General features: G+C 34.5%; 1 protein-coding gene across 2 annotated transcripts in view; it reads right to left on the reverse strand.

The window, feature by feature from the left end:
* The window catches only part of LOC125648686 (uncharacterized), a 57565-nt gene extending 33638 nt beyond the window's left edge, over positions 1–23927 (reverse strand). For both annotated transcript variants that reach the window (XM_048875693.2, XM_056142206.1), the window contains exons 1-4: positions 22316–23927; positions 12631–12831; positions 11029–11132; positions 3978–4107 (exon numbers count right to left, since the gene is read on the reverse strand). In XM_048875693.2, the coding sequence (XP_048731650.2) occupies positions 3978–4107; positions 11029–11132; positions 12631–12831; positions 22316–22382 (502 nt within the window). In that variant the 5' untranslated portion in view covers positions 22383–23927. The remainder of the gene's footprint in view (positions 1–3977; positions 4108–11028; positions 11133–12630; positions 12832–22315) is intronic.

Raw genomic sequence — 23927 nt, forward strand, 5'->3', positions numbered from 1 at the left:
AATCAAGTTCCAAAGTTGAGATATTTGGTGTACTTTGAGTCTTGTACACCGACAGATATAAATTAAGTACTGTGGATAGTGGATATGAATCACGCAAGAAGTCGCGTCAAATAAATGTAGCTCCACCAACAAAAGTGTCACGCCATTTACAACCAGACAGGGCTATATTACTGCAGCGAGGTATTTCGGATTCTTCTCCAGCTCCATCGACGATGCATATATTGTAAAAAAAAAAAAAAAAAACACAAAAAAACAACAACAACAAAAACACTTGATTATTGTTATTCATTTAGGTTATTCTGAAAATGAAAAAAAAGACAAATTTGTGACAAGTCACGATGATCAGTGAGTAACACTTTAACGAGGATCAGGTTTCCATCAATCCTGACGAATCATCCTGTTTGATTGCCTGCATATCGAGTGAAGTGAGAGGTTTGATTTAATCAGACTGGTTATTCCAGACAAAGTGTAAAGTGATGATGAACGGGGCATCCTACAATACAATGGGAGGGGTGTATTTTAATAATGAATAAAGCTTAATCCAAAATGGGGGATCATGCAACCCGGTGTGGGTCTCTAGATCCACCACTGAACGCTTTCATGAATTCAATGGTTTCAATATTGAATATTGTCTTGCATTTTCACATAAAGAGGTCAACCATTATCCAGTTAGAATTGATTTTTTTTAATTAAATGAAATATCTTACTAATGTTGTCATACTCCATATCTATACATGTAAACGACTCATCATTCCATTACTATATATTTTGAAAAAAATATAGTAAGAAAGGAAATGAATTCAATTTGCAAAAACCTATTTTTAGAAATACGTATTGTGAGGTCAATATTCGTCTGATTTCAATATTTTTTTCACTTGCATGTAATTATGCAAACTTGTCCAAATGTGTTTTTTCCTGAGATGCTAATCAAATTGTGATACATTGATTATTGAGAATGTTTTACGAATCATCAAGTCAGATTTCGAACCTCAAAATGCTACAATTCTTTAACTTTGTGAAGAAACTACGAACAATTGACATTTTATGTTATTGAATCTATGTAAAAAAAAAAAAAAAAAAAAAAAAAAACATGTAAAAGGGGGCTATAAATAAATTTACAATGAGGGTTTGTTTTTTTTTACTCAAAAAGGCATCTATCAATTAAATATACATAGTTAAATAATCAATTGATGACTCATTTATGGCCGGGTATTGTATATTAGGTGTTGGTTTTCACAATCTAATTAGATCTAATTAAGATGCAAGGTGAAGATAACGAACAGTGATCAATCTCATAACTCCTACAAGCAATACAAAATAGATAGTTGGGCAAACACGGACCCCTGGACACACCAGAGGTGGGATCAGGTGCCTAGGAGGAGATCAAATCCAATGATCCGCTCACCCATGATTGCTACATTTAGATGAGCGGATCAAATTAAGGACGTCAAATATATTACGGTTTCAAGTCAACTATTCGCTTTATTTCCTTTTAGAATACAAAGGTTATCTTTTGATAGACTATCATTCCCAATATTATTACTGATTCTTTATGGGCTGGCCCGGTAAATAATTTCTAGCCGAGATTCCGATGAGATGTCACTATCTGGTGGCAGCATACATCTCACTATTAGAACATGGAGCAATCATCACACATATCGGGTGCAGGTTCAAACATATATACTATGAGTGTGGTTGTATCCCTAAACTCAAGTGTATCTCCGGAATTCCACCATCAATATATCCACGGTGTTGCTAAAACTGGTCATTTCTCACAAAAGTCTTATAAAAACGATGATTTAATGGCGTAATTTGAATAAACATCGACAATTGTCTCAGATAACGTTATAAGAAAGAGCGACAATTCTGTCATTCGCTTTTATGAATAACGCTTTTTGAACAGGTATTTGCGCATTTACCTGGATTTCTTTAAAAACTTACACAGCAGTAAACTTTTAAAACGACTTTTGATGAACTGTAAACTTTATTTTCAAATCTATTTTACCGTACTTGACCTTTAAGTGGAGGTATCAAAATCAGCACAGTAAGCTGAGATATCAAAATCAGCACAGTAAGCGGAACTATCAAAATCACCACAATAAGCGGAGCTATCAAAATCACCACAATAAACGGAGCTATCAAATTAGCACAATAAACGGAGCTATCAAAATCAGCACAATAAGCAGAGCCATCAAAATCGGCACAATAAGCGGAACTATCAAAATCAGGACAATAAGCGGAGCTATCAAAATCAGGACAATAAGAGGAGCTATCAAAATCACCACAATAAGCGGAGCTATCAAATAACCACAATAAGCGGGGCTATCAAAATCAGCGCAATAAGCAGAACTATCAAAATCAGTACTATAAGCGGAGCTATCAAAATCAGCACAGTAAGTGGAGCTATCAAAATCGGCACAATAAGCGGAACTATCAAAAACAGGACAATAAGCGGAACTATCAAAATCACCACAATAAACGGAGCTATCAAAATCACCACAATAAGCGGAGCTATCAAAATCAGTACAGTAAGCGGAGCTATCAAAATCAGCACAATAAGCGGAGCCATCAAAATCGGCACAATAAGCGGAACTATCAAAAACAGGACAATAAGCGGAGCTATCAAAATCACCACAATAATCGGAACTATCAAAATCACCACAGTAAGCGGAACTATCAAAATCAGCAGAATAAGCGGAGCCATCAAAATCAGCGCAATAAGCGGAGCTATCAAAATCAGCATAGTAAGCGGAGCTATCAAAATCAGCACAATAAGCGGAGCTATCAAAATCAGCACAATCAGCGGAGCTATCAAAATCACCACAATAAACGGAGCTATCAAAATCACCACAATAAACCGAACTATCAAAATCAGCACAGTAAGCGGACCTATCAAAATCAGCACAATAAGCGGAGCCATCGAAATCGGCACAATAAGCGGAACTATCAAAAACAGGACAATAAGCGGAACTATCAAAATCAGCACAGTAAGCGGAGCTATCAAAATCAGCACAATAAGCGGAGCGGAGGTATCAAAGCTAAATCATCAGTAACGGATTTAAGGGGGGGGGCGCAGCCGGCTCCCCCTACAAATTTAAGGTAAATCGTGGTATCTTATTTAGAAAAATGTACTACATGATGAAAGAAGCAATAGTTTCTTCTACTCCGGGAGAAATCAATGACATTTTTTTTTTGATTTCTTGGATTACTTTATTGGGAAAACTTAATTTTTTTCCAAAGCCCTTAAAATTTGCGTCATTTTATAAATTTCAACTGATCAAAAATGATAGAAAATAGAACAAATTACTTAAATAGGAGACATATTTCATGTAAAATCTGTAAAATCCAAGAGATTCCGGGGACTTCACCCCTTGGGCCACCCACTCAGGGCCTCAAGCCGGCCCCTAGATTCCCTGCCTCATAAAGTGGCGCCCCCGTATCCACAATTCCTGGATCCACCCCTGATCATAGTGATGTAGCTGTATACACGTAACTCCGTCAATGTATTTTTTCTTACTTAATGAAAAGTGTAGCATAATTGTGTGTATGTGTGTGTGGGGGGGGGGGGTGCATGTTTTCTTTGACTGCTAGCAAAGGACCATCAAATGTTCATGTAAACTACAAACCCCACACGCATTTAATAAACCGATAAAGCATTGCATGTCTCTACCAATACATTGCATGTCTCTACCAATAGATGATACATTGCATGTCTCTACCAATAGATGATACATTGCATGTCTCTACCAATAGATGATACATTGCAGGCCTCTACCAATAGATGATACATTGCATGTCTCTACCAATAGATGATACATTGCATGTCTCTACCAATAGATGATACATCGCATGCCTCTACCAATAGAAACATCGAACTCTTACTCCAAAATGGTTTGTTCCAGATATATTCCTTTCTTTAGTAGAACTATCTTGATAACAATGAAGTAGATATGTACATAACATGAAGAAACACTTACCGACATTATAGATATTTATATAATCTTTCCCGCCACAATACATGTCTTCTTTACAAGTGATGTTACACATACGTGCATTCGCACGTGCTCCAGTACTGTTACCATCTTGTGGGCATGCGCATTTGTTATCCTGAATAACAATAAACCAACAATAATTCTCAACTGTGGCATACAGAGTAGATATCAAACATTTCAAATCATCACAAAAATATTTAGAAAGATTTTTTCATGAGAATAAACACTCTTATGAATCGATATAGTTATTGTCTACTAAATATAATTCAGAAAGATTAATTGATTGTATCTTGTTTAACATCTCGCTCGAGAATTTTTCACTCATATGCGTATAGTAAGTTTTTAAATAAATAAATAATTTTTAAATAAACAAGTTGATGGTACAGGGAATTCAACAGTCTCGATTGAAGTCAGCATTTCGCAAATTCTATGGTCGTTATAACGATCTAGTTCGTCAAGACAACCTCGCATAGGGTCAAATGCTGTCTGACGTGTTTCATACCGATTGTTAAGCCGTAATTGGAACACTGATTTTGACTGCGGATAACTCCGTTTACGTGATCAGGATATAAGGCTCACGGCGGGTGTGACCGGTCAACAGGGGATGCTTACTCCTCCTAGGCACCTGATCCCACCTCTGGTGTGTCCAAGGGTCCGTGTTTGCCCAACTATCTATTTTGTATTGCTTATAGGAGTTATGAGATTGATCACTGTTCGCAATCTTCACCTTGCATGGAGACGTCATCAGACCGGTGCAGGGCTTCATATTTGGGCCTATGCTCGGCGCTTACGGCCATTGAGCAGTGAGGGTTCTTTAGCGTGCCACACCTACTGTGACACGGGACGTCCGTTTAAAAGGTTATTTCTGAGGACCCGTGACATTCACACCTGATGCCGAGCGTTTGGCGATGGAACTGTTCCTACCTGTTTTAACGACTTAAGTCTGTCGCGGCAAGGATTCGAACCCCGGCCTTCCACATGCGGGACAAACGCTCTAACCTCTAGACGACCGCGGTGGTATAATTTTAGAAAGAATTTCAGAAAGAATAGAATGTAAACAATATATTGAACGCGTACTGATATCTCACTGTACAATGAATGTAAACAATATATTGAACGCAGAGATATCTAACTGTATAATGAATGTAAACAATATATTGAACGCGTGCTGATATCTAACTGTACAATGAATGTTAACAATATATTCAACACAGAGATATCTAACTGTACAATGAATGTAAACAATATATTGAACACGTAGATATCTAACTGTACAATGAATGTAAACAATATATTGAACACAGAGATATCTAACTGTATGATGAATGTAAACAATATATTTAACATGTAGAGATATCTAACTGTATAATGAATGTAAACAATATATTGAACACGTAGATATTTAACTGTACAATGAATGTAAACAATATACTGAGCACGTAGATATATCTAACTGTACAATGAATGTAAACAATATATTGAACACAGAGATATCTAACTGTACAATGAATGTAAACAATATATTGAATACGTAGAGATATCTAACGTACAATGAATGTAAGTAATATATTGAACATGTAGAGATATCTAACTGTACATTGAATGTAAACAATATATTTAACACGTAGATATCTAACTGTATGTTAAATGTAAACAATATATTGCACCCGTGGATATCTAACTGTACAATGAATGTAAACAATATATTTAACATGTATAGATATTTAACTGTATAATGAAAGTAAACAATATATTTAACACAGAGATATCTAACTGTAAACTGAATGTAAGTAATATATTGAACATGTAGAGCTATGTAACTGTACAATGAATGTAAACAATATATTTAACACGTAGATATCTAACTGTACAATGAATGTAAACAATATATTGAACACGTAGATATCTAACTGTACAATGAATGTAAACAATATATTCAATACAGAGATATCTAACTGTAAAATGAAAGTAAACAATATATTAAACACATGGAGATATCTAACTGTATAATGAATGTAAACAATATATTGAACATGTAGAGATATCTAACTGTACAATGAATGTAAACAATATATTGAACACGTAGATATCTAACTGTACGTTGAATGTAAACAATATATTGAACACGTAGATATCTAACTGTACAATGAATGTAGACAATATATTGAATACAGAGATATCTAACTGTAAAATGAAAGTAAACAATATATTAAACACGTGAAGATATCTAACCGTATAATGAATGTAAACAATATATTGAACATGTAGAGATATCTAACTGTACAATGAATGTAAACAATATATTGAACAGGTAGAAATATCTAGCAGTACAATGAATGTAAACAATATATTGAACATGTAGAGATATCTAGCTGTACAATGAATGTAAGTAATATATTGAACACGTGGAGATATCTAACTGTACAATGAATATAAACAATATATTGAACACGCAGAAATATCTGACTGTATAATGAAAGTAAACAATATATTGAACACTTACAGATATCTAACTGTATAATGAATATAAACAATATATTGAACACTTACATATATCTAACTGTACAATGAATGTAAGTAATATATTGAATACGTAGAGATATCTAACTATAAAATGAATGTAAACTATATACTGAACAGGTACAGATATCTAACTGTACAATGAATATAAACAATATATTGAAAATTTGGAGATATCTAACTGTATAATGAATGTAAACAATATATTGAACACGTGGAGATAACTAACTGTACAATGAATGTAAACACTATATTGAACAGGTAGAGATATCTAACTGTACAATGAATGTAAGTAATATATTGAACATGTAGAGATATCTAACTGTGCAATGAATGTAAACAATATATTGAAGACATAGAGATATCTAACTGTACAATGAATGTAAACTATATATTGAACACATAGAGATATCTAACTGTACAATGAATGTAAACAATATATTGAACACCTGGAGATATCTAACTGTACAATGAATGTAAACAATATATTGAACATGTACAGATATCTAACTGTACAATGAATAAAAACAATATATTGAACACTTACAGATATCTAACTGTACAATGAATGTAAACAATATATTGAACATGTGGAAATATCTAATTCTACAATGAATGTAAACAATATAATGAAACATAGATATATCTAACTGTACAATGAATGTAAACAATATATTGAACACCTGGAGATATCTAACTGTACAATGAATGTAAACAATATATTGAGCACGTACAAATATCTAATTGTACAATGAATGTAAACAATATAATGAAACATAGATATATCTAACTGTACAATGAATGTAAACAATATATTGAACACGTACAGATATCTAACTGTACAATGAATGTAAGTAATATATTGAATACGTAGAGATATCTAACTGTACAATGAATGAAAGTAATATATTGAACACGTGGAGATATCTAACTGTACAATGAATGTAAGTAATATATTGAATACGTAGAGATATCTAACTGTACAATGAATGTAAGTAATATATTGAACACGTATATATCTAACTGCACAATAAAAGTAAGCAATATATTGAACACATAGGCGGAGGAAAAGCGGTAAACGATAACGATATAAAGGCATTGTTATTTATTGGACAACAGAGAGATAACATTCTTATTTATTGGACAAGAGAGAGATAACATTGTTATTTATTGGACAAGAGAGAGATAACATTGTTATTTATTGTACAACAAAGAGATAGCATTGTTATTTATTGGACAACAGAGAGATAACATTGTTATTTATTGGACAACAGACAGATACCATTGTTATTTATTGGACAACAGAGAGATAGCATTGTTATTTATTGGATAACAGAGAGATAACATTGTTATTTATTGGACAACAGAGAGATAACATTGTTATTTATTGTACAACAGAGAGATAACATTGTGATTTATCGGCCAACAGAGAGATAACATTGTTATTTATTATACTACAGAGAGATAACGTTGTTATTTATTGGACAACAGAGAGATAACTTTGTTATTTATTGGACAACAGAGAGATAACGTTGTTATTTATTGAACAACAGAGAGATAACGTTGTTATTTATTGGACAACAGAGAGATAACATTGTTATTTATTGTACAACAGAGAGATAACATTGTGATTTATTGGACAACAGAGAGATTAATAGAGGGCGAAGCCCTCTCACGGCCCGAAGGGCCGTGAGAGCGGAGCTCTCCCTATAGGTAACACGTATATACATGTTTAAAAGGAAAATAGTGAAAAATTAAACCATACCTATGGAACTTGAAAAGTTTGGTACCAATGGCGTCGATTCGAATATTAGCGCGTGGACATGTATTCCTCCATTTTGAATCTCGTCTACCCTAGTTCACGTCGTTCTGAGATTTTACATAAAATCCGTAAAAGCATGTAAATCTTATTTTCCTAATCATATATGATCACTCCACGATTAACACCATGTTTTTTGTAGTGGTTCAAACGCTATGTTTGTAAATTTGCTAAATAACGACGCTGAATATGACGTCACAATTTACTGTTTACATCGATTGCGTTATATTTCCCGCGTTCAATATATAGGCGGATTAAATGTCCAAAATTAGGATGCTTTGATACAGCTCCGTCCGCGTGCTAACTTCGGGTTGGTTTTGTCCTGTTTTGGATATAGATAATAATGCCAAAACTTGTTTGCTTCGCCCTCAAACACGGTCACGCCGTAAAACATATTAGAATCCTTTATTAGTACGAGTGTGGGATAGGGAAATTCCACCGAGGGGTCAATATTCTCAGTCTAGGACGAGGCTTTGGCGAGTCCTAGACTGCGAATCTTGTTCCAGAGGTGGAATTTCCCTATCCCACACGAGTAAATAATGAAGAATTACTTTTCTCACATTTTACCTATAGTTTAGTGCATAAATTTAGGAGCTTTGAGAAAATTCTAAATTATCAAATTCTTCATTTCAAATTCGATGCTAAAAGTAATTAGATAGGCAGAAAGAGGATACCCGAAAATGGTTTACACTGTAAGTGTAAACTAAAAAACCCAAGGTTGTCCAACAGAAAGCTATATACATTAAAACTTAAAGATAACAAAGCAAAATAATTTTACTTCACCGTGTAACGTAAATCTTCGCCGTGTAACGTAAATCATAGAAAAATGACGTCACAATCAAATGACGTCGCAGCAGTGTGAGACATATAGAATATCACACTCTAATGTTGATCTCGGACCTGGGATTGGCCCCGAGAGTTGATCTCGGCCCGATCCCGTAGGGCGAGGGCCAAGATCACTCGAAGGGCAATCCCAGGTCCAAGATCAACATTAGAGTGTGATATTGTTTATATCATATACCTAAAACACAACAAGTTGATAAAAAAAATTGAAAATTGGGGTGGGGAGGTATTGACCCAAGCATAAATACATGGTATACTGTACAATTATATTGGACTATTTTATTCCTTCAGTGAGTTTACTTTAATGGTTATGTTTCCAGTACTATTGGCATTGTGAAACATGCTAAAGTCTGGGTTTTGTAGCTTTATTCCATTGCTGTTCACGATAATTGGATGATTAATTATGGACATCCCCTCATGTGGTTTAGAATCTTGACGATTCAATTATAATAACTGAACTGCTTGGCTGAGAAACTCGTCATATCTATTGCTGTGTTGTTCATGTACATGTATATACTATTAAGCAGCTCCTAGGGGCTTGCTAATTAATACTAAAATTGGAAATAAGTGAATTATTTTATTTCTTTTTTTCAGATTTACCAAACTCGCCCGTTTTTATTATTTCATATAATTTGTAAGAGTTGTAGAACTTTGTTTACGTGGCGTCATCTTATGAACGGGAATGTTTACAGATCTGATGCTGCTATTTCTTTGCTCTAGGGAATTTTACATTATACTGAAATAAGTTTTTTTTTTTTTACCGTTTCCCATCTGTTTAGCATCTATAAGTAGTTGAAATACGTCGGAAGATAATGGTTCTGCTTTTCTCGTTTGATTGCCAAGTCCTTGGGATTTTAGATTTCAGAAATCGTTTTAAAGCAGTTTTCTACATCAAAATTGCCGTAAATGAACTTTTTATCTCCATTAGGACCGGGAATTTCTGAAAATGCTTCAGTATCACCCTCCATAATCCCCCTACTGTTTTCTGTCGCCTAGAACGTTGATTGTTTTTAAATGAAGTTAAACGTGTTATTGTTCTAAATAAACAATTGTTACTTGGGTTACCCCCCTTTGCTTAGATACTCGCTACAATTTAGCGCTGTTTTTGAAAACGTTTTTATTTAATTTTTCTGCTTAAATTAAATTTTGTCGTGGAAGAAAGTATTGTATTTGAAAAAAATTGTGTCTAACATCATTTTTTCATGTAGTTATGTTAGATTTCAAAAGATTAAAGAAGAAATAGCCATTTGAAATTTGAGGGCGAGACAGCCCCTTGACAACGAACGGGCCGAGACAGAGATATCTCGACCCTTAGGGCGAGACAGCCCTACCTACTTGCAGCTGTCTCACCCTAGCCAAGATAGGTGTATCAGGGCTGATACACTACTAGGTATATGATATAGAAAAATCTCACATGGTTGTCTCACATGGGTAAAGTCGATCTCACATAGGTGAGAATGTGAGAAAATATTGTGATTAAAGTTGATGTTGGGGACAATAAAAGTGATTAAAATTGTTCCTTTCTAGTGTGTGATACAACGCGAAATAGAGTCCGATTTTGAGTTGATACTGAAAAACAAACCATTTCGTCAGAGGTGGATCAGTCCATTGAATGAATAGATCGTGTCCTAATTCGCTCCCCAGAAAACATTGATTAATGATTAGCAAGTTAAAAACAATATCTAAGCACCCCTGTTGGATCCGTCCATCTTTATGTACATACAAAATTCCGTTCAGGTGTATTATAAGATTTCTCTCATTGAATACTGCAGTTTCTAAAACTTGAATGACATTTATATCTTTGAAGTTTATCTTGTAACACTTTGATATGGAAGATTATTATCATTAACTTACCATTACTGCAAATGTCGATCTATTTCTACAGTGATATTGGCAGTCCACTACCGAGGAGCTGCTCAGTGTAGTAAAATCCATGCTGTCATCAACCTCAAAACAGCCTAATAGTAATAAACATATGTATTAACACCAGGCTATGATATTCAATAAACTGTTTTACGAGAGAAAAATCCCATGTCAACTGGATTAAGAGTTGTTATGATTCCGATCTCATAACTGAATTTTATACCGTTAAATTAATCTTTATTGTTATACACCTAAAAATATTTCTTATATAAAACTAATACGATTTAAAAGTAACATTTTTACTGTTAAACCAATTCTCACACTCGTGTTCTATTGACCGGTCAACAGTTTACGAACTGTTGACCGGGCAATAATCTGCTTTATTTCTATTGGCTATGTAAGTCACGAGGTTCTCAGTCTGTTGCTTTGCTTTAGGTAATGGCGAGGTTCTCTGGTTTGACTGATGTAGATACAGAATTTATTAGATGGAACGCAGAACAGAAACACGAAAAATGTAATTATTGATTATTAATTAGGATGTTACGTAGGTTTTCTTTTAAACTAGTGGATGCGTTGATAAATATATACAATTTCTGTCACGTAATGTTAAAAGTTCAAAGTCAACAAACCATGTGCATCTAGTAAAACATCCTAAAAATTGAAAGTGTATAACAAAACAGTTATAAGACTGTGTCCTCGAACGGATCTGTTGCCCTCAGCCTACGGCTTCTGGCAACAGACCCGTTCTCGGGTCAAACAAAACAGCTGTTGTCCTCGAACCCAGTCAATAACTGTATACCATTCATCACAGAACTACAATATCCTTGTCGTTTTATTGATAGGCGACATAACTTCAGGTTTTGATATTTGATCCACTCAAAAAGAAGGCGACATGAATCATAAGGGAAAATCTTTTAGCATACTTAGAGGCGTGTAAGTTTCAAAAGCTTGTATCATGAGATAAATTTTCTCTATGGTTCGTAATTCGTAATGTATAAACAAACGCGCCAAAATTCTCGGGTAGGTCGTCTAGATTCGTAAAGTTGAACGATAAGGAATCTGGCTCCCGAATGGCCTTGTCTTTTTTTTCTCTCTTAGAAATGTTTAAATAAGCGAAAAAATCCCTACATGTACAATTTTTTATGACATGAATTCAAAATACTTTTTCATTTGAATTACACACCACAAGAAATTGATATTTCACCACTTCACATTTTGACCCATACAATCGCAAAAAATTGTACTTTACAGTAGTGAAGTGATGAGCACTGTGAAATGTCACCGACATTGGAGAACCTACTATCGTTCCGATAACAGCGTGTCACTTCGCTTGATCTACCATGTAAATTTCATCCATTGATTGGCCGTATGGTTTCAATAAAAGTCAGCATTATGCGAAGTGACTGTTGTTAGAACGATAGTACCTGATATGAAAAAAAGAAACATGTAGTACCGTAACGTCAGTACTACCACAGCGACAAGAAAACGACAAGGACAGTGTGGCACTATTGAAAAGCCTTTTTCTAGTTTAGGTTTTTTGTTTATCATAGTCTGCAGATAACATTTTTATCACATATTTATTATCCGAGGTACCTGTTAGAGATAGATATGGAGAGGTATGCCTGTAAGTATTCGTCCACAAATCTACGGAGTCATTCTTTACACATTCCCGCAGTACAACTTCAATATTTTCTTCGTCAAGGGCAGAGAAATTTTTTCCTTCTTCTCGACAGAATTCTATTGCATCAGTCCAGGTCTTGTTCATGTCGACGAATACATATTGGTTTTCTGAAACTGATTATGTTTGAAAATGTTTGAAATGTACATTGTGACACAACATTCAACATATGTGATACAGAACATTTTTGAGAGAGAGTGCTATATGAGGACAGTGTTTTGTATTTGTAAACAGTCTCCGATACAGATCGGTATGTCTCTCCTTTTTTATACTACAACCTTTAAAAAACACCGAGGGTTAAATTGAAATCTAAAATCTTAACTTTAAATCAACTACCTGATATTAAGCAAAATAAATGGTGATATTTTTTTCAAAAAGAAGAATGCTTTTGAACATATCATACTGACAATGCTTTTTGACAAATAAATGTGCTTATTTCTTGATGCCAAAATTAAAGCTACAATTAGTCAACACTATTTTATCATTAGCAGTTCTGGAAAACAAACACTTCACTCTCGTAACTTTTTGTTGGACACCCACTATCACACATAATCTGTTTTCAGTTGTTAGCTGACCAGAGCTAAATGCTAGTGAGCTGTTTTCGTCGGTCTGTCGTCTGTTGTCGTTAACGTTTCACATTTCCATGTTCTTTTCCAGAAACACGAATACAATCTTAACTTGCCACAAATCATCACGATTGTTCAAATAAAGGGCTCTGTCCCCTTCAAAGGGAAGATAAGCAAGAAAAGACAAAAACGGTGAGGTCATTTAAAAAGTTCTTCTTAAGAACCAATGGGCCAGAAAAGTTGGAATTTACAAAACAGTGTTTCACATGTTTCATACCAATTGTTAGGCCGTTCTTTATGTTCTGATTTTGACTTTGGATTACTCCGTTTACCTGATCAAGATATATGACTCATGACAGGTGTTACCGGTCAACAGGGATTGTTTATTCCTCCCAGGCACCTGGTGGCACACCTGGTGAGAAGAGGGACCCGTGTTTGCTCTGCCTTTAATTTTGCATTCTTTATATGATTTATGAGATTGATCACTGTTCGTTATCTTCACCTTTATAGGATTTATGAGATTGATCACTGTTCGCTATCTTCACATTTTCGTTCATGTCCATATTGAACATCCCGGGTCCTGATGTTTTGCTAGCTATGTTCCAAGCGTGACCATAATCTTTGATTTTTCTGCATTTTCTGAAAGCTTGCTCAAGATCTAAACGGCATCAATATCAGGGGCGGATCCAGGAATTGTGGTTACGGTGGGCGCCACTTTACGAGGCAGTGGGTCCAGATTTTATGGGGCTTGAAATATTTCTCCTATCAAGTCATTTGTACTATTTTCTATCATTTTGATAAGATGAAATTAATAAAATGATCCAAATCTTAAGGGGTTTTTGGAAAAAATTAAGTTCTCCCAATAAAGTAATTCAAGAAATAAAAGGATTTTGTCATTTATTTCTCCTTCTTTTATCGTTTAGTACATTTTCCGAAACAAGATACAGCGATTTACCTTAAATTTGAAAATTTTAAGGGGGGGGGGTGTGTGTCGGATGCGCCCCCTCTAAATCCACCACTGAATATGATTGTTTGATTCAGTGAGGAACTATATTAAAACATAAAAGATATTCCGATCTCGTATCACAAGTTATTAAGAGTACTCTTTTTTTCTGTGTATTTATGTGGCAATATTCCATTATCACCTGCATATACTGTTTATTTTTTTCAACTAATTCGATACGCAAGAGCTTGTTGTACGAATGACCAACTTTTAAATCAAGGCAGGCTACTGGCAAACAAGTTGATGTTACAGAAGTTTCAACAGTCTCGTTTTTGCAAACTTTATGGTCGTTATAACGATATAGTTTGTGTATACAACCTGCCATTGGACAAATGCTGTCTGATGTGTTTAATACCAACTGTTAAGCCGTTCTTTAAACACTGATTTAGACTACGGATTAATCCGTTTATCTGATCAAGATATAGGGCTCAGGGCGGATGTGACCGCTCTACAGGGGATGTTTTCTCCTCCTACACACCTAATCTCTCCTTTGGTATATCCAGGGGTCCGTGCTTGCCCAACACTTGCTTCTGTATTTCTTATAAGAGTTATGAGACTGATCATTGTTCGTTATTATCACCTTTTCATCAGATATATAGCGAGAAGCTATAACTCTCGCCTTAATCATACGAGTACAAACTCATTGTCTGAATACTAAGTATTGCATTAGAATTCAGGAGTAATCCACCACTTGTAGGGTATGTCCAGTTCTTTCTTACACTAATCATGACTCATAAATTTACTTTACAACCTTACCCACAATTTTAAACTACAACACCAATCCTTACCCACAATTCTACACTACAACACTAATCCTTACCCACAATTCTACACTACAACACTAATCCTTACCCACAATTCTAAACTACAACACTAGTCCTTACCCACCATTCTACACTACAACACTAATCTTTACCCACAATTCTAAACTACAACACTAGTCCTTACCCACCATTCTACACTACAACACTAATCCTTACCCACAATTCTAAACTACAACACTAATCCTTACCCACACACCGACACTAATCTTTAACCACAATTCTATACTACAACACTAGTCCTTACCCACAATTCTGCACTACAACACTAATCCTTACCCACAATTCTAAACTACAACACTAATCCTTACCCACACACCGTTACTAATCTTTACCCATAATTCTACACTTCAACACTAATCCTTACCCACAATTCTACTCAACAACTCCGGCACTAATCCTTACCCACAATTCTTCACTTCAATACCGTCACTAATCATTTTCCATAATTGGAATAGATATCAATCTTTACCTAAAGATGTATTGCTGTTCCTAACCTAAAATGAAACCCTGAACTTAATCTTTGTCCTACCATGCTATAATTCGAACATTTACTCTCACTACTAACCATTAATTGTTTAGAATTATTGTGTTAGGTATATGCAAAAATTTGTTAACTTAGCATTTTAATAATGCTATAGATATTAGGGTTAGGTTTTCTTGTTTTGGACAGATTACAAGGGTTAAAAGCGTCAATTTAGGCGAAGAGTACAGTGCAAGCATGAACTTATGTGAATAGTATACATAGATATTGTGATATCGACAATGTTAAATACATGCCGACCATGTGAAAGAGGTAAACACGATATCGTTTCAAATTTGTAGACATCGTGATATCGACTTGACATTCTAGATATCGTGACATCGACATGACATTGTATACTATAGGGTTATTGAACTGATATAGGTGATTATTGGCACGAGTTGGCTGTAAAAATGCACTCGCAAGCTCGTGCATTTTGACAGCCAACGAGTGCCAATATTCACCTATATAAGTTCAATAATCCTTTTATTATATAGCTAAAGTATTTAGTTGTTAAATTATATCCCTTTTCACTCAAAATACTCCAAAATAGACGAGAATTCATCAATATTGGCATCTAAGGTGGTGTGCAATATCAGCATGCATTTCTTAACTGTTCAATATTTAACCCGTCATTAATGCATGAAGTAAACTGATTTTGTAAATGGGGACATCATAATTTATGTACAGTAAAACATTTTGCTTAAGTAAATATCAAATACCGGCTCTGTCAGATTCGGAGGACCGTCGTCTTCCATTTTGGCTTGTTTACGTCGTTACGGTAACGTCAATATTGAACGCTCATACTCGGAATGTTTCGGGCGCATACAATTTACGTCATGCAAAGTTAGCGTTCAATAAATTCTCAGGATATTGAACGCTAACATCCTCTAGATTTTAAGCAGACTTTATATTAGACTATTTATTAGCTATATAATAAATTGTGATATCGACTTGACATTGTACACATTGTGATATCGAATTGACATTGTAGATATAGTGATATCGACTTGACATTCTAAGATATCGTGACATCAACTTGACATTGTATACATCGCGATATCGACTTGACATTGTACACATCGCGATATCGATTTGACATTGTAGAATGGACATGAAAGTTAAATGGACATAAATTAGATAAAAATGTTGAAAAGCTATCTTTACAACGTATTAACCGACAAATTGTCGCTATGAATTCAATTAACGTATTAACTCATTGATTGTCACTATGAATGTAATTCACGTATTAGCTTACAAATTGTCACTATGAATCACAAGCACTTGTTTCATACATGAGTCCCCCCTCCTAAATAATATCATAAGGTACCTAACTAGATTTCGGACACCTCTCGCTTCAAGTCTCATTTGACGATTAGTTCGCTATGCATCCTCACTTTTGTGATATAAGTCGCTTTAATAGACATTGTCCTTGCTGGTATATCGTTTTCAGTACCTTACACGAAGCACCATGTCTGTAAACTCCTTTTTTAATCATCGATTCCTCCCATTGAACATTTTCAGACGATCCATCTACTACAACAACTTCCGGTCGTAAGATTAAAACATTGGAACCTAATTTGATTGGTTACTAAGTAAACTCACAAACTTAAAGGCCGGCAATTAGGTATGAAAGCAGCCAATCGGTGAAAATGGTGGAATATATGAATTTTCTGGTCACATTCAGATTGCAGCACTTATTTTGCAAAAATAAAGATTAAGCTGTTGTACTGAAATTTTAAAATAGGTATGCTTGTTCCCCTCATAAATGTGCATATATTGGCCATATCTATTTTAGATATAAATTCTCATGAAGTTTTAATTTTGGCCTCAAAAATCTGAAGCAGGGCTAAATTTGTATTTCAAACTAGAGATTGGCAGTTTGTGGGTGTGATTATCTTTTGTTATTGTTTACACCGGATGTTGACTCACATATTGCAGGAGCATGCTTGTCTAGTTCTAGATAAGAGGGATTGCACCAAAGGCAACATGTAATCAAATCACTGTATAACGTGGAAAAAAAGTACTTACTCATATATCATTGGTAAATCCAAATTTTATTTTTTAATAATATATAATCACATTCCATTAAAAAAAATTGGTTAACTTTATGAAAATAACTCATTAGGACTGTTCAGTCTGATCACTGTTTCAGAGTTTTGCAGGATTGCTGGTACCTTTTCTCGAATAATGTCAAACATGATGTTTGTCTGATTAAGCAACAATCTCCTAGGCCAGTTGTGTAACTCCCATTAATTGTCTCTAACCAATGATGACAAATGTCCAATTGATCAACCATCATTCTAAAATTACTCTCAATCTGAACTCTTACATGTGAACATTACAATGTCAAAAGAGACAATCACAGATAGTATAGGTCTCCAAATATCATAATGGACAAAATGTTTCTTAATAACCCTTCAATGCACATGTCCTCCATTGCACAGCTACAATTTCCCCCTAAATTCTTCTCATAATTGAAAGGTACCAAGAGGAAAATCATAAGTATTAGTATATCATATATACCAATATTTGTGTATATTATAAAAAAAACTACATGTTTTAAAAGACATGGATAAAACAATGATCAATTTATTTTGTAGTTCCTAGGGTGAAGTTTTGTTAAAGTAAAAACATAGCCTTTCAGTGCCTCACAGATCGAGCAGAGTGGTACAAAAATGCGGGAAAACTTTAGTTTATTTTGATAAATCATGCCAGTCTCCCTGTTCAAAATATCGTCTGCTACAGAGCACGTGTAGAGTCAAGCATCAGATTGCTGCTTATTCTGATAACACTGCTAAGCCCTGCCCTCTTGCCATATATGCTTAATTGCTGTAGGGGTGTAAAATTTTCTAGGTTACTCCCGGCCTTTTTAAAGGTAAACGTCATGTCGTTGACAACAACGCAACAGCTGATTTTCGACAAGGCGAAGAATGGCCATTCCATACTGGTTTGGAGGCAGAGCGGTACCGGTAAAAGGTAGTCATTTAGTAAAGGAAATCGATCGAGCATTGATTCACGATGGAAAAACCGCGTCCATAACAGCAACAACTTTGTCATATCTCATTAGCGGATTTAAGGGGAGGGGCGCAGCTTGCCCCCCTCCCCATAACTTTTCAAATTGAAGGTAAACCGTGGTCTCTTGTTTAGAAAAATGTAAACGACAATAGAAGCACTAATCTCTTCCACTCTCGGAGAAAAATGACAAAATCTTTTGATTCATTGAATTATTTACTTTTATTGGAGAACTTACATTTGTTCCAAAAACCCTTCGTCATTTGATTAATTTCACCTTATCAAGGCAGATAGAAAATGGTAGAAATGACTATATACATGTAGGGAACATTTTTCAGGCCCTATAAAATCTGTAAATTTCAGGAGCTTCCGGGAGCTTCGCTTCCTGGGCCCCCACCAGGGTTTCGCACTAAACCGCCCACTGGGGGTATCAAGGCGTCCCCAAGACCCCCTGTCTCATGAAGTTGCGCCCCCTAACCGTGATTGATGGATCCGCCCCTGAATATATATATATATATATATATATATATATATATATATATATATATAAATTAATCAATACTCGATTTGAGTCCTATTTTATTATTAAATTCGCCGAAACAAACCTATTCTCGGACACGGTTAAGATCAGAAAGGATTTTCCTTCTCACCCGTCGCTTCAAAGGTCTAAACTCCGTCGCAACAATCCAACAACGGACATATCTTACCGATATTTAGAACAATCCCACCAACAAGGTCTGACTACCATGTCGTGACGTCACGAAATTGAAGTTTAAACGAAAGTCTTTTTTTTTTTTTATCAACAGAGCTCAATTACTTTTATGTTAGTCCTACATAGCCCCCAAAATTATATTATTCCATAAAATAATTACTATTTATTTTTCACAAGCAGTATATTTCATATCTATAAAAAAAAAATCTGTCCGTAGATCTCAAACCGGAAGTTGTTGTAGTAGATGGATCGTCTGAAAATGTTAAACGATAGGAATCGATGAATAAACAAGTAGTTTATAGACATGGGGCTTCGTGTAAGGTGTTGAAAACGATATACCAGCATGGACAATGTCTATTAAAGCGACTTATATCACAAAAGTGAGAATGAATATCGAACTAATCGTAAAATGAGACTTGGAGCGAGATGTGTCCGAAATCTAGTTACAGTTAGGCATCTTGTGGTATTATTTAGGAAGGGGACTCGTGTATGAAACAAGTGCCTGTGCTATGAATGTAATTCACGTATTACTTCATAGATTGTCGCTATGAATGTTATTTACGTATTAACTGACAAAATGTCGCTATGAATGCAATTCACGTATTAGCTTACAGATTGTCGCTATGAATGTAATTCACGTATTAGTTTACAGATTGTCGCTATGAATGTAATTCACGTATTAGCTGATAGATTGTTGCAATGAATGTAATTCACGTATTAGCTTACAGATTGTCACTATGAATGTAATTCACGTATTAGCTTACAGATTGTCGCTATGAATGTAATTCACGTATTAGTTTACAGATTGTCGCTATGAATGTAATTCACGTATTAGCTGATAGATTGTTGCAATGAATGTAATTCACGTATTAGGTTACAGAATGTCGCTATGAATGCAATTCATGTATTATCTTACAGAATGTCGCTATGAATGTTATCCACATTTTAGATTACAGATTTTCACTATGAATGGTATTCACATATTAGCTTACAGATTGTCGCTATGAATGTAATTCACGTATTAGCTTACAGATTGTCGCTATGAATGTAATTCACGTATTAGCTTACAGATTGTCGCTATGAATGTAATTCACGTATTAGCTTATAGAATGTGGCTATGAATGTAATTCACGTATTAGCTTACAATATGTCGCTATGAATGTAATTCACATATTAGCTTACAGATTGTCGCTATGAATGTAATTCACGTATTAGCTTACAGATTGTCATTATGAATGTAATTCACGTATTAGCTTACAGATTGTCACGGAATGTAATTCACATATTAGCTTACAGATTGTCGCTATGAATGTAATTCACGTATTAGCTGATAGATTGTTGCAATGAATGTAATTCACGTATTAGCTGATATATTGTTGCTATGAATATTATTCACGTATAATCTGACAAAATGTCGCTCTCAATACAATTTACGTATTAGTTGACAGTTTGTCACTATGAATGTAATTCACGTATTAGGTTACAGAATGTCGCTATGAATGTAATTCATGTATTATCTTACAGAATGTCGCTATGAATGTTATCCACGTATTAGCTTACAGATTGTCACTATGAATGTAATTCACGTATTAGCTTACAGATTGTCGCTATGAATGTAATTCACGTATTAGCTTACAGATTGTCGCTATGAATGTAATTCACGTATTAGCTTATAGAATGTGGCTATGAATGTAATTCACGTATTAGCTTACAATATGTCGCTATGAATGTAATTCACATATTAGCTTACAGATTGTCGCTATGAATGTAATTCACGTATTAGCTTACAGATTGTCATTATGAATGTAATTCACGTATTAGCTTACAGATTGTCACGGAATGTAATTCACATATTAGCTTACAGATTGTCGCTATGAATGTAATTCACGTATTAGCTGATAGATTGTTGCAATGAATGTAATTCACGTATTAGCTGATATATTGTTGCTATGAATATTATTCACGTATAATCTGACAAAATGTCGCTCTCAATACAATTTACGTATTAGTTGACAGTTTGTCACTATGAATGTAATTCACGTATTAGGTTACAGAATGTCGCTATGAATGTAATTCATGTATTATCTTACAGAATGTCACTATGAATGTTATCCACGTATTAGCTTACAGATTGTCACTATGAATGTAATTCACGTATTACCTTACAGATTGTCGCTATGAATGTTATCCACGTATTAGCTTACAGATTGTCACTATGAATGTAATTCACGTATTAGCTTACAGATTGTCGCTATGAATGTAATTCACGTATTAGCTTACAGATTGTCGCTATGAATGTAATTCACGTATTAGCTTACAGATTGTCATTATGAATGTAATTCACGTATTAGCTTACAGATTGTCATTATGAATGTAATTCACGTATTAGCTTACAGATTGTCGCTATGAATGTTATCCACTGGTCTGTAACTTACTTACACTTATGTTCACGATCTGGTGACATAAACGCACATATCAGGGTCATAGGATATCCAGATTGTTACAGAATTTTGTTAAACTATTTGTATATATTTTGATATTGCTAGAAATCTATATCTATCATAAAATTTTCTCATAAAACCATCTTTATTTTTGCATTATAAATTAAAGACCAAAACATTATCCAAAAATTGAAATCCTTCAAAAAACGTAGTTTTATTTGTACATTTCATGCATGAATGCATGACCACTTGTTGTTTGATTAAATAATAGAAAACTCCACGTAAACCGGAAAAATCCTACTTCATTTGATGTGTCCAACATCGTGGGTATACTGTGATCTCAATGGATTTGTCATATTGTAATGTTTAAATTAACTGAGTGGGTGTCGATTCACAAATTACAAAATGACATATTTATACCGTATTTTTATATTCCTCCTGGACAAATAAATATCACGTCATGCTCTGTAATGTACAACTGTAAATATCCTGTATGTGGCACCTAAACAGGTCACTTACCTGTACATCTCAGGTAGACACAAAGAGTTATCACAAATGTCAGGTAAAACATGGTGTAGCTAATCATAACTTCACAAGCTCCTCATCACAAAGTGTCCCTTCAAGACTGAACCGTAAGTACATCAGAATTTTAAAAGTTAGACAACATTCAAATTTCCTAGTACTTCAAAGATCTCGACTTCCTTGTTTTAATTTGTTTTTAACTTCAATGGTGAGGCAGTAAAATTCATGCAATCATTTACAATGGAAATTCAGAGTTAATCTCCGTTCCAAGATTTCTCAACAGATATAAGGGTCTATTTGCATTTATGTTTACAAATGCTCGATCGTCAATAAACCACCATCGTCATTTCCTTCTGACAATTCTTCAAATCGAATGGAATGTCACAGAAGATCTTTTTTGCGCATCTTTTTCAATCACTTTTGGAATACAATGTTGTGTTGATAAAATCCACAGAATCTGAATCATGTGTATGTTTAACGATGCGCAGTGTGTCCTAGAGGCTTTAGTGTCATTTCCTCCGGGAGTTAAGATTGTTCATCCTCTTAATCTATCCCCTCACAAGTTTTACAATATACACATTGATACAAAGTAATGCGTAAATACTCAATTCAAGTCTATTCAAATTATATAGACATGAAAAAAAAAAACATTCTTGATGTCTCACACTTCGCGATTTTTAAATTCTTTATGGTGTATTATTTTAATACAGTAATGCACCTCGGCGTATAAAGCGCAATGGTGAAGTAAAATATCCCCAAGAAAGAGCTATTTTTATCTAAGAAATCTAAGTATCTTCAGTTGATGGATGTTTAAATTCAATATGCACAAGCTGTGTATAATATATGTATCTTAGCATTTCCTGTCTAAGATTCCCATATTAACTCCAAACGGAGTCAGAATTCACTGGACCGAATGGAGTCAAAATTCAGTGATTCAGTGGACCGAACGGAATTGTGATTCAGTGGACCAATTACTAAATGAGAGGACATGTGCATCAGCTATATAAAGATATACAAATAGCCAAGAGCACTCTTATACCCAAAGGTGCCGAACCCAAAGTCACAGCAAAATGACATGTAAAGTGCTTAAATGACAAACAACATGTACAAAAATAAAATCCTAGTCTGATAGGTGAAAACATGTCCCCTCACTTAAGAGAACTGATCAGGAATGACATGGTTAACATATAGGTGAAGAAATACTGAATATGTTAAACTCATAACAGAGAATGTACTTTTAGGGCATCTATCTTATTATATGATACAAATGCTTTAATGATAAAATATTTTTAAAATTCAGAGTGTATTTTGTATGATCTTAGTTTATTTGTTTCTCCAGAATTCAGCCCCGGACCAGGGTGAATTTCCTTTACTTAGGGCAATTATTATTGGTTGAAACGTTATTTCTGCAGTATCTGCATTCATGTTTTCTATTTCATTCCCTCTCATTCTATCTTCTCTTTCTCTCTCATCCTATCTTTCTCTCTCTCTTTCCCAATCAATCAAACAAACAAAAGTGGATAATAAGATGTAAATCTGTACTTCATGACATAAACAAGAGTGTTCGTCATCTCATTAAACAGGAAGACTACTTCCCATACTAACAAGT

The sequence above is a fragment of the Ostrea edulis genome, chromosome 6, assembly GCF_947568905.1.
Source record: "Ostrea edulis chromosome 6, xbOstEdul1.1, whole genome shotgun sequence".
NCBI classification, from domain to species: Eukaryota; Metazoa; Mollusca; class Bivalvia; order Ostreida; family Ostreidae; genus Ostrea; species Ostrea edulis.